Source organism: Strix aluco, chromosome 17 (genome assembly GCF_031877795.1).
Source record: "Strix aluco isolate bStrAlu1 chromosome 17, bStrAlu1.hap1, whole genome shotgun sequence".
Lineage (NCBI taxonomy): Eukaryota > Metazoa > Chordata > Aves > Strigiformes > Strigidae > Strix > Strix aluco.
The window spans coordinates 13,889,565-13,902,096 of record NC_133947.1 but is presented as its reverse complement, the minus strand read 5'-3'; the positions used below and the strand labels follow the sequence as shown (position 1 = coordinate 13,902,096).

Sequence of the window (12,532 nt, the reverse complement as noted above, 5' to 3'; positions counted from 1 at the left end):
GGCATGGGGCCTCAGATGAGTACGGACATCTTCTGCTCAATGTCATGTCTTCACTGACAGCAGCAATTTCTTGCAATTAGGCTCCTGCAGCAAGTGGTTAACCTGGGGGCAACAGCTGATTGTCTCTATTTAACTTCACTGCTCAACTTGAGATTCTTGTTCAAAGCCCAGTGTTTCACCATTGCTTCCTTTCCTCTCTGTTCTTCTCTTGATGGAGGGGTATAAAGCAGAGACAATTGTTATTAATAATCTAAATCAACCTTTGCTTTTCTACACCTCACCTTGAGCAAGAAGACTACAGAGAACAAAATGAAATCTGTAACACTTAATAAGAGCAAAACCAGCTATAAAAGTCAACTTTTCTGAAAATTGCGATAGCAGAAAATGCAGTCTCTGAATGTTGCAGGTCAAAAATGTCTGCTTACCTGGACTAAGGACTTGAGAGCACAGCTGAAGGATCCCTGGGAGAGTTTGTTTCGTTTGGGCCACTTGTACATCACAAATGCTTCAGAAAGGTTCCTGGCCTGCAGTGTTTGCATCAGCCTACCAGAGTAATGATAAGTATCAAAGCATCAGTGGGAGATGCAATATTAAAAAATACAGTTCAGTTCACGATTTTGTTGTGAACTTTCAAAATGTAATTAATAGTTCAACCAGGCTGAAATAAAAATACAGCATTTGCACAGTGAAATCCCAGAGACTGCAATTTTCTTTGCATGGGTTCAAGTCTAGTTTTAATAGATCGGTGGCAGATGGTTCATTGCTCCTGCCTCATAAGAATTTCCTTTTTTTTTTCTGAGGTTTCAGGACACTTAGAAATTTTTATTTCCTTTTATGCAGGTTACACTAATGTCTTTTTATATATGATCTCTTAAGTATTCAAATTGGGCCAGTCTGTTCCTGTCTTGCTTTGGTAGGTATTTTTGTAAAGCTGAAGTTGAGATACATATTAGCAGCTTTTCTTACACTAACCAAGTGCAAGGTTAACAATTTTCAGGTTTTTTCTTGTGTTTTTTGGAAGCTATAATTCCAAGAATACAGAAATGGAGAAGTTTGTCCAGTTTCAAGTATTCACTACAACTAGAGGATTGTTGATCGATTATAAACCTTTTTAGTTTTCTTGCTTCTTTTGGGGGAAAATAAATCTTTATGACATTATGAAAAAACAGTGATGTTTGACAGTAGATTCCCAGGGATAGGCTCTGTAGACTTTTTGAGATTGTGTACTTACAAAGCTAAAATGTGGAAGGAATTAAATGGAGAAGGTAGTAGGCACCACTGTCCTTTAAAAACAACAGTACAAAATCTCATCTTTGAAACTGAGTTTCAATGACTTATGCTGCAGAGGAAATCAGTGTGGCAGCAGGAGAATATTTTCCAAATTACGTAGTCTCAGTTTTCAGAAAAAGGAGATTGAAACTGAGAGAAGGCAGCCAGAGAGAATATAAAGCTTTCCAGGTCCAGCTTCTATTTGTTGATTTAATGCCAGTTTGTTTTCTTCCTCTCTGAACCTAAAGTTTAAATAGGTTTTACTTATTTCTCCTTTGCTCAAGAATCTAGAAGGCCATTTGCTGTCAAGTCTCTACACCCGTCGTTGGAGACTCCTCAGACTAGGGGTATTTCTGACACCTGTATCCCCTTCCTGCTGTCACTATGACCTATACAGAATCATGATCTAATTTTTTCACTGCACTGAACAATCTCACTTTTTAGGATTATTAGCCTGAGCACATACAGTTCTTGGGAAAACGTGGCATGTTCTGTGTTTATGTAGTGAGGTCTGGACTATGCTTGTAATCTGTATTTTTAGCTTCTCACTTTGTAACTCAAAGTCATCTGCAGTTTATAGGCTGGTTACTCTATTGAAAAGATTGTGTTGAAAAACCAAAGAAGGGCCTCAGGATATCTGAGAGCATTTATAATACAATTTTAAGTAGAATTAGAAAATGGTTGATACAAGGCAGCTTCCAAGATTTACAGTTTGGGGTAAGAAAGGAAAGGGAAATGTGAACAAGATGAGAAAGCAAGTTAAAACTACAGGTAATCTTCCATAGTCCAGGTTTTGGACGTAGGACGTGGTGAGATGATGCCGAATCAGAGTTGCTCTTTACCCTCTGATAAAGTCAGCACATCTGACATCAACAAATGTCACACACCCTCTGATTACCCATTCATTCCATAACATGGCTGACTTAAAGAAAATAACTGTGATTTAAAAACCCAGTATAGCATTAACATGGAGGTTAATGGCCACCTTCAGCTGCATCGTTGTCCTGGCATGAAATGTTTTTGCTGTGTCTCAGCCACATTCTGCGTTGGGATCCAGAGTTGATTTATTTGGTGTAGTGGCGAGTTCAGAAGGACAAGCATCTGCTTTGGTTTTCTTTCCTTTCAGTGCACCTTGGAATGAGGCTTGCGCTTACCATTACAGTTTCAGAGGCTGCAAGTTTTCATGGAAATATTCTTTTATTCACCTTATTTCTCTATACAATTCATCTACAGAAATGTTCTTCTCATGTGTTTATAGTAAAGGAATGATTATCACCTAATGCTAAGTACGTATGTGTATATTTATGCCTATAAACCTTTTCATTTCTAAATTATAATTTTTTGACACATACAGTACTAAAGAATCTCATTTAAGAGGTGTATTCTGGATGCTAAGGCCTTGACATGACTTATATGAAATCCTAAACCAGTTGCTAGTTTTAGACTCCTGGTCGTTTAATACCCATCCTATTTCAAAAGTGGCTGCATGTGTGTGTATCTATATAAAGATTCAGAACAGTGTTCATTTCAGAAGTAGCTATTTTCCCATTGCCAGACACTAGGGTTTTTTTAGAAGACAGAATATGCTGGTTGTTATAGTGTATTTTCCGCTTATGCATTAGTAGACTGAAGGCAGTATGGCTGGTGCATGCTTTACTTTCAAAAATTACTAGAAGGCTTTTTCTCTGCTTTAATTATCTTCCAAAGAAACGTAACAAGTATTTGGGAGTCCTTGTGACTTTTTTTGTTCCCATGAAAATGTTCTGTTCCTTTCATAGGTTGAATCGTGAGAGAACATGAGAAGTGGGCGAAACACTGAATTGTGCTATAAATCAAATAACTTTATAGGAAATTATGTATTTTCTAATTACCTTGCTTAGATATATATTGAGCAAAAAAGGAAACAAGCTACACAAGTTGACGAAATGTCAGATAAACAAACTATGACATGTGTAGTATTATTACCATCTGACATATCTCAAACACTGATTTTACTCACTCATCCTTCATTCTTTATATCCGCATGTCTAGCAGTGCATGCGTTTATGTTTTATGTAAAGGGCGAAGTCTGTAGTCAGAGCATTTGAGCTACACTGTTAAAAATAAATTAAGGAACAGCAGGTGAGAATGGTTCCTACACATGAATATTCAAACTGTACCTCAGTCAGATACTGTAGAAAGAATAATAAAGAGCAATAAAACTTCCGTGGGGCCAAGGCACTGATATGATCTGAAATAAAAGTTTTATTGGCACAAGAGTGATATGACTCCAAAAACTTATATCTGCTCGTATGCCCCATTGCCAAAATGTTCACGAGTTTAAAAAATTGAGGGGGCAGTGGCACTGAGATGTTGAAAGTCTAACAGTCAGGCTCTTAACCCAGGTGTGCTTTAGTCTCTGAGCAGAATGTGTTTAGGGTCAGCAGGACGGTGTAGGAACTAAGTAGCTAATTTGAAATCTGGGAGAGAGACTTAAATTCATTCCTTCTCTGGCAGCCATTTCCTATGTATTTGCATCACTTAGGGCTGAACTCACCCAGGCATTTAGACACTTTCAAGCAGATCATCAGCTACCTTTTTTTTTTTTTTTTTTTTTTTTTTAATTGGTATGAATGAAGGTGACTTTCACACTGCTGCCATTGTTGGATTCAGTGAGGTTTCACAGGAATCAGGAGCACGACCACTGTTCAGGGCACTGTGACGGGATTTTCAGGGAGAACTCAGGAACCAGAGTGCGTTTGTGGAGCTGACATTCATCTCCCCGTCACTTACACATTGTAAAGACAAGAACGTTCAGAACTGTGAAATACTTTGATACTCTGGAAGGAAGCATATTAATAGATGACTGAATTCTTTTAATGTAAAATTTTTATTTTTTTTCTGTGCTTGCTTCACAGATCCCGTCCATGGACCACAAAACGTAGAAGTTGTTGATATTCGCTCCCGGCAGCTGACGTTGCAGTGGGAGCCCTTTGGTTATGCGGTGACCCGCTGCCACAGCTACAATCTCACAGTCCAGTACCAGTATGTGTTTAACCAGCAAAAATTTGAGGCAGAGGAACTCATCCAAACTTCTTCCCACTACACCTTGCGAGGTCTTCGGCCCTTCATGACCATCAGACTGAGGTTAGCCCTCTCTAACCCAGAAGGCAAAATGGAAAGTGAGGAGTTGGTTGTACAGACTGAGGAAGATGGTAAGTTATGTTGGGTTTGTTTGCATGCTTGTTTTTTGGGAGAAGACTAGTATTTTCAAGTTGTGAATAACAACATAACCTTTTCTCCCATAGACTTATAAATGTCTTCTCTGGACAGTGGGTGTTTGTTATGCAAGTAAAATTTGTAGGTGTAAACAATTTCCATTTCACAGCCATGTTCTTGAAGGGGCAAGGATCCCTGAAGTGCTTGGAAGTGACAAACGCCAGTCTGAGCAGTTGCCAAACAGTGGTAGGTTTAATTCTATAGAAGTTGTGTTCTGAACTACCCAGGACCCCCAGATTGGCTTCTTTGTCATACGGGCAAATGTAATCCTGGCATTTGTTGATTTTTCTTGTGCCTTCACATCACTGTTCCAAAACGAAGTATAACGTCTTCCTTTCCAGAGTGTAACTTTTCTTAATACTGATCTTCTGGATATAGCATTTTATATACGTCTCGGAAGCTAAATTAATTTGGTGCTAACTCTTCCGTTCTTGACACAAAAGAAGTGTTTTCTGGAAGTAGTGATGGAAAGCTTTGAAGTGTTACTATCCCATCTGAGCTATTTCAGACCAAGGACTCTCACAGACTACAAGCCTCCATCCTGTCCAGTGTGTTAAAAAAGAAATGTTCTTCCTCTGCCAGAGCTGTAAGGAGTTGCTGTCCTAAGTTTCTCTCAGCTGAAAGTGGTTCTTGCAGTCCAGTATATCATACGGGGGGGACATAAGAGGATGGCAGATCTTTCAGAAAAATGAACAGGGTTTTTATCAGACAGGCTTGGGAGTGCATTTAGTTAGTTATCTTCCACAGTATTAAAATTTTGCTTGAGTAGGTGGATTTTTTAGCTGGCCTTGTAGCCATAATGAAATATAAATCTTACATTGTTACTTTGCTAAGGAAATAAATCTTTCAATTGATAAAGGTGTGCAGCCCAGTAGCATCTTTATGCCGAGGTGCAATCTGGCTCTTTAGGTGGATAGAGCTTTGCTGTTGTGTGGGCGGAGAAGGACAAATTAAATTTCCTGCTGTTGCTGTGCTGTACTCGAATAAGGATGTACTGAAATTAGTTTCATATTTTCATGGATTCTGATTTATTTATCACTTAGTGGTTAGATTAGGGTACTCTTATTTGAACCAAAGTTTGAGAATAGGCCTTTCATATTGAGAGTGCCTTGGTAATGGCAGTGCCTTGAGGGTTTTTTTTATTTTTAAATTTTTTTTTCTTTTTTAATTTTCAGCTCTGAACTTCCCATCTGGTGGCCTCTTGGTGTCTTCTGATGTGTGTGCAGCTGGAGCTGGTGGTAGCTTCTAACACAGTTTTTTGTTGGTTTTTTTTCCTGTAGTTCCTGGACCAGTTCCTTTGGAATCCATCCAGGGAGGACCTTTTGAAGAGAAGATCTATGTTCAGTGGAAGCCTCCAAATGAGACAAATGGCATCATTACACTCTATGAGGTGAGGAGAACAGATTGTTGTCAAGGAATGCATGCCACAGGGCCCTTTTCATACGTATTTAAGCCAATCCTGAGCTCTGAGAGATTTCAGCAGGTGCTAAAAGAAGCTTGATTAAAATACATAAGAATCTTCAAGATAGTCTGTGGTATCACTGGAAAAGTTTTCTAGTCCGAAAAAGAAAAGATTTCTTTACCAATATTCCCCCATGTCTCAGGTGTTCAATTCCAGCCTTTTTTTCTTCTGCAGTATCTCCAAGATCTGTTTTTTTTTCTTTTTTTTCTTGAGGTAAACTTCTGTTAGGTTTTATACCTAAATACCTAAACTAACTCCTCTGTGCCTTTCCAATAGTCATAAAACTTCCTGGCAATCTCAGCAGAATATAGCCATTAAGTCTTATCTTTAGTGTTCTTATTGAATCTTTCAATGATACATCTATCTAGCCCAATCACTTCTCCTGCTGCCAAAATAAATATACAGGAGGTTATAGGATGATCACTGACCGTCCTACGCTGGATGAAAAAAAAAATTTAAAAGTAATTTTAGAGTGTATCAGAGATGTTTCTTGTTAAGGTAAGGAAGCGTTACCGTTGTCATGTGCTTCTGGTGAGACTGTATCCATAATGTCATGTACACCCAAAGGTGCAGAAAAGGAATATAAATGGAGGACTGCTTTAGAGGATCATGTGAAATGAAAGACAGTCCTACAAGAGAAGATAAAGGCACTTTAATAAAAGTGCACTGGCGCACCAGTGCTGGCTGAGCATGTTTCAGTTTATAGGTTCAGCATTTACCACAGTAAGATTAGAAAAAATGAAAAAAAGTTTTGGTTTTATGGTGATGTAAAAATCAACACCGTGGGCTTGTGCAGCATTTTCTGATACAGAGAGGCAAGAACCACTTTTTTGCTTCCTCTTTTTTGCTGGGTGAACGTAGAAACTTACTTTGGAAAAGACATGGGTGCAAGAAGCAACTCTGCCATCACCAGTGAGGTTCTTCTCCTTTCCTCCTCCCATCCAGCTCCTCAGTTTGGAACAGCATGTCTTCTAACATGTCACTCCTAGATCTCCTTGCTAACACTGGCTGTCACTGTGTGACAAGTTCATCAGCTGGAGATAAAAATACAGATGAGCAGTTACACATAACCTGGAGAGATGGCCAGAGCGTTCTCAGGGTAGTTGTCAGGCTGTTAGGTCTGTATCACAAGCAGGATGAGCATCTCTTCCAAGTAACAGGAGATCCTAGTTTTGAAATTGCTCGGTAAATAAAGGTACAGGTCTTTGCACAGACACATCTCATCCTGCTACCTACAACTGAAGTTTAATCTTCCTAAAAATACAGAGAAACTTCCAGTATTGTCCAGGTAGTTGCATCTTCTGCATTGCTTGTTTAATCCCTAGCCTACTATAGATGCTTAAACCTGCATCTCTGTCTCTGCTGGTGTTATTTTAAGATTTCATGCCATGTGTCTAGGACCAGAGTAATTCCTCAGCAGTAATGACCTCCAAAGTGTTGTTTTAGACAGGATTCAGCCATTTTTCAGTATCATCATGGCCTTACACTGCTTTAACAGAGTTCAGCTGACCTACTTGTTAAAGAGATAAAGAAAAGCTAGTGGTTAGTCTCCGAGAGGTTTTCAGTTCTTTCCCATGGCCTACAGCACCGATCCAGGTAGAATCAGAAAGCTTTAAAGACAACAGAAGAAAAAAGGTCAAACTATGAACTTGTGCAGTGCTACTTTAAAGAGGTCTCTGCAGGGAGCAGAGTTCCTGCAGCCCAGCACGGGCAGTGCTGCTCTGTCACCAGGAGGAGCTGGGAGGCTCAGTGATGTGTTAGAAAACTTGCAGCTATCTAGAAATTCTGCAATTGTGTCGCTGTCTTTAGGGATGTCCTGGTTTAACCAGGGTAGGGTTAAGTTTCCCCAGCAGAGGGGGGGAGCTCTAGCCGGGTTATTCAGATACCCTGCGGATGTCACATCCTGGTAGGTCACATTTTCCTGGCGGGAGCTGGTGCACTCGTGGTTTTGTACATCGTGCTTCTCACTGCTGTTATTTGGTAACTATTTTACTCTGTTCATTGCTATCACTATTACTGTTATTGTTATTGTTGTTGTTGGTTGTGTTGCTATTGCACTGTTGTATTAAACCTTTCCTTATTTCAGTCTTGGGGCTTTGTATTTCACTCCCTTTGTGGGGGAGGGGCAGCGGCCGCGTGGTCTCAGACCCCGGCAGGGGCTAAACCACCACAAGGGAGAAACAAACCCAAGAGCCTACTAACATTTATTAATGAAAAATTCCCTGCGACATACAGAATCAAGAAATACCACTTTATGAATTTGAGTTAGTGGTGTTGAGTTCTGCATTACACCTGGAAGTAGCTGACTAAGATTCACACGTAGGTATCATACAAGTGATGGTCTCTCAAACTCTCTTGGGCACAAGACCTTCTAATAAAAACAAATTAAAAAACCTACTTTTCCTCCTAAATAATAGTTCCCTCCTTGCCATCACCATCAAGATCTGATTCATTGTATTCTAAAATGCTTCCAAATAATCACACTGTCTATTCTACTTACATACCACTTGCTTTTCCTTGGGACAGATTTTCTTCTCAGATCCCTAATCATTCTTGCAGTTCCCTGCCAGGCAGACTTCCATATCGCACAAATTGCCATTGCAGTTTGCATGCACACTGCTTATATGCCAACTGGGCTGAAATTCAGCTGCACAACCTTCAGCAAGTCATTTGGCAGCCAGAATCACTAATTTCATCATGACTGAATGCTTCTAAAGAGCCTGACCAAAATGGAAGGACCTTAATGAACCTTTTTGACTTATGTAAGTCTCCTCTGATTGATATTTATCCTTCAAAATGCTATTGTAGTCTTTTAATAAAGGCAGCAATAGCCTTGCATTTAAAGCTGGTTTCAAAACCCCCTGCGTTCGGTTGGAGAATTGATTGTTTCACTGGGTACAGCCACAGCTGGATTTTTAAACAAAGGAACCTTCTAGATCCCCAAATTGGTATGTAATTGCAGTCTGTTTCTAGGGAGCAGAAACCTCTTGTTCAAGAGAACTTGCAAAGCTCTGGGAATTGCAAGTCAGTTAATCAGTATGCTGAAAAGATTAGGTTATGAGCCTTGCAGAAAGCGAGTGATGGTACCGTTCATTCTGGGGGTGTTGGGGGAGCACAGCAAAGCAGTTAATAACACGAGCATACTCTGAGTTAGTAGGTGTCAGTTGATCTGTCCAGTCAAGAAAGCCATTAGGGAGATGCACAGGCTGCTGTTGCAAGTAAGCCGTGCAACAGAGATAAAGCTTAAGAGCTCTAGCTGTAGTCAAGTCTCCAGGTAGCTTCAAGGTGTGTAGGTGCTTACCTGAGATAAGTAGATCAATCTGTGTTCTGACACACAGCTAAACAGTGAGAATGGATTTTGCTGGTGCATTGGGTTGGGTTGAATGCTCTACAGACATGTTTTTGCACGTGGCATTCATGAAAGAGGCGTTATTACAGCTGTCTCTTGTAGGGAGCTGTGACTGGCAGAATATAATAATGTTGTAATAAGTCCTGTCCCCCTTTCAGTCTTCTGGCAGACTGAAAGCACCACAACTTGTTTATTTTTTTTATCAGTCCTGAAAAGCTGCTATGCTTTAAAATCCCTAATAATCAAATGCTGCTTAGTGTGCTTATACCGTGTGGGAATTCAGCTTCAAAGCCTTTGTGTACAAAGACATGCAACAAAGATACTTTTTTTTAAAAAAAATTTGTATCCTAAGTGTGTGTAAAGTCAAACCACCATCAAACAGCAGAAAGACCTATGCTGTCATTGGACTGCAGGAACAAGTAATCTAATTTAAGGTCATGGACCAGCTTTGGCACTTAAATTCTCCTGCTTTTAGATGACATGAGGCTGTCTTAAGTGTTTGCTCCATAATCCATATTGAAGTGCTTCAGATACATGCGTGGACCCAGATATTCTGTGCAAACTTGCATCTTGAAAATGTAAATAAACAAAACTTATTTATATATGCATTTCACTATTCATTTGGGCAGCTGGAAGCTTACAGGTGCGCTCAGTAAGTGGTGTTGGCTTTCACCTTTGTAAATACATTTTTTGAGTGTAATCTCTTAGAATTGTGAGTTTTAGAATATTTTGCCCTCAAAGGGGAAGAAGGAAAAAAACCCCCACCTAGCATTCCTGTCTAAGATATTTGTCACATTACTTGGGGGAAGGCATTAGATAAGGTATTACAGTCCTAGAAGCATTGGAAGAGTGGCTACAGTATACTGAGCTCCTTGGCTGGAAAAATGACTCTTGACTGTTGAAGTCCTTTCAGTGAGCCATGCCTAAAGGCAGTGTTTAAACAGGAAGCTGTCTTTTTAAACGTTGCGAGGTGTAGTCTTGTAATCACTTATGTTCTCATCTTTATGATGATTAAGTCCCATGTGGGTTGCACATGGGTCTTGGGAAAAATAAGAATGCATTTGCAGCTTCTAACTAGCTAGTTTTCTCAGTCACTGTTTCTGAAATGCTGTAAATCTCTATTTAGATGCCAGGAATAATAATATAACGGACTTTCATACACAATTTCAGCTCTTTAATGGCATGCTTGGAGCCTAGTTCTTCTAATCCCAGTGGATTTGAGTTTAAATTGCACTTCAGAGGTTACAGATCCTCTTAGTTGCCATGCAAAATTGCAGTTTGCCCTTCATCATCTCTTCAGTTGCCAATATGCCATTTCTTCTCCATCACTTCACTCACTTGTTCTCTGCAGGAGAGGTCATTACATGGAAACTGCCTCTTGGAAGGTCATGCATGAGGTCAATATTTGTGGGATGCACTGCCTGCATTTACGATAGGGCAGAAACAAATTTCTTCCACCTTTGACCCCTGAAAGTGCATACTTATTGTAACACAAAGCATGATTATCTGGCGTAATAGCTATCCACTGCATGGATATGCATGCATTTCTATTCATAGCCCTTTTTTAAGCTATTCATGAAACCTGACATTTTTAGGATAAAATCTTCCCTGCTAAAAGGTGTAGCAAAAAACGGTTTCCTGAAAAAGCTGAAAGGGTTGGGGACTCAACTTGGCTTAGTCATTTGTTTGTTTATTTGAAGGCTTTTTTTGGTTAAGAAGAGTGAAAAATGGCTCCCACAAGAAGGAAAGCAACAACCACGAAATCTTGCAACCAATTTATATAAAGCTCTACAGTCGAAATAGTAGAAAAATGACAATTCTCGGAAATTGCCTTCAGTGAGAAGTGGCTTTGAATGTTCCCATGAAAATCAATCATGTTACAGCTTCTCAATTGCATTCTGTGGATGCACGATACTCCTGGGACGAAGCTTTCTCACTTCAGCTCACTAAGTGTGCACTGAAGGAAGTCCATGCTACACACAGCTGGCTCCTGCATTTATCTGAACATTAAGAGAACATTAAGGAGACACTGTTAAGTGCTCAAAACCCAGGAAATGATCAATTAAGGATTGTATATTCGGTCATAGCTTTATCACTCTTCTGTACAGGCATTTGACAATGCAGTCTTCACGCAATCGGATATTACTCTCTGTTCATCTGCAGCACTAATGTTGTTTTCCTTTGACACTGGATTTATACAGTGTCTTGTACTGCAGTATATTGTTTGTCCGGAGTCCATGAAAGTCAATTACATTAAGAATAAGCGTTTTACTGCATCTGTACTATGTTGAATTAGAATTCTTTAATAATCTAAACTAGCAATGAAACTGTGTGGCCATGTATAATCTGTTTAAGTTTGATACTCTATCAGCTGTACAGTAGGCTGCGTCATCCTCTCAATGACATGTAAGGGAAGCTGTGCATATATACCCAGCTAAATTAGTTCTGTAGTTTACGGCTTTTTGCACAGAATTGCACTAGAAGAGGGCTGGGCTGGCTGAAGAGAAACTCTTTATTACATGGTTGCTGACTGCAGTATTTACTGAGCACTTGGTGGACAGGTTGTTTAGATGCTGCCAATGTTCTAGGCCCCTCTTAGGCAGGATTGAGGCCAGAATTTGGAAAATGAATGGTGCTGATTGCACTGATCTATTACAAATTTTTTTTGGCAATTGAGAAAGGCTATAAATCTGGGTGTTGCTCACTTTCTTAGCAGGTTGGGATGCCGTGTCAGCCACAGACCCTGTTGTTCTGTTTCTGGGACAAGGCAGGGCTTAGCGAGGCAGCTTTCTGGTGAAATTTTAGGAGCACAGAGTGACAAGAAATATCTTTTCAGTCAGCAGAATCCCACAGAGAGCTCTTTCTCCCCCTTCTATGCTCTTTAAAAAAGTAATATGGCTTATAAGCTCCCTGTCAGCCCTAGAATTCTAGTATGTGCTTGAGTGACCCCTCTGCCATACACAGGGCATTTAAGATGGCTTCTTTGATGCTGCAAGGAAAACCTAATTTACCCGTGCACAATAATATAGAAGCCAACATATGCGGCTGCTGTTCTGGTGAAACAGGATGGCTTTCCTTCCCCTATCACGCCTGGAAACATAAAATGCCGTGGCAGAACTGAAGTCAGTTGGAGGCATGTTGGTTTTTAGCTGATGGGGGATAACAGGAATGAGGCCCAGAACGTCCTGGGGCCA

The 12,532-nt window shown here is 40.0% G+C and overlaps 1 protein-coding gene across 9 annotated transcripts in view; it reads left to right on the top strand.

Moving 5' to 3' along the window:
• The window catches only part of PTPRT (protein tyrosine phosphatase receptor type T), a 474,436-nt gene that overhangs the window by 299,702 nt on the left and 162,202 nt on the right, over positions 1–12,532 (top strand). For all 9 annotated transcript variants that reach the window (XR_012625516.1, XR_012625514.1, XR_012625515.1 and 6 more), the window contains exons 8-9: positions 4,167–4,463; positions 5,808–5,917. Coding sequence is in view for 6 of the 9 variants with exons in the window: in XM_074843013.1 (XP_074699114.1) it covers positions 4,167–4,463; positions 5,808–5,917 (407 nt within the window). In the remaining 3 variants the exon portion in view is untranslated. The remainder of the gene's footprint in view (positions 1–4,166; positions 4,464–5,807; positions 5,918–12,532) is intronic.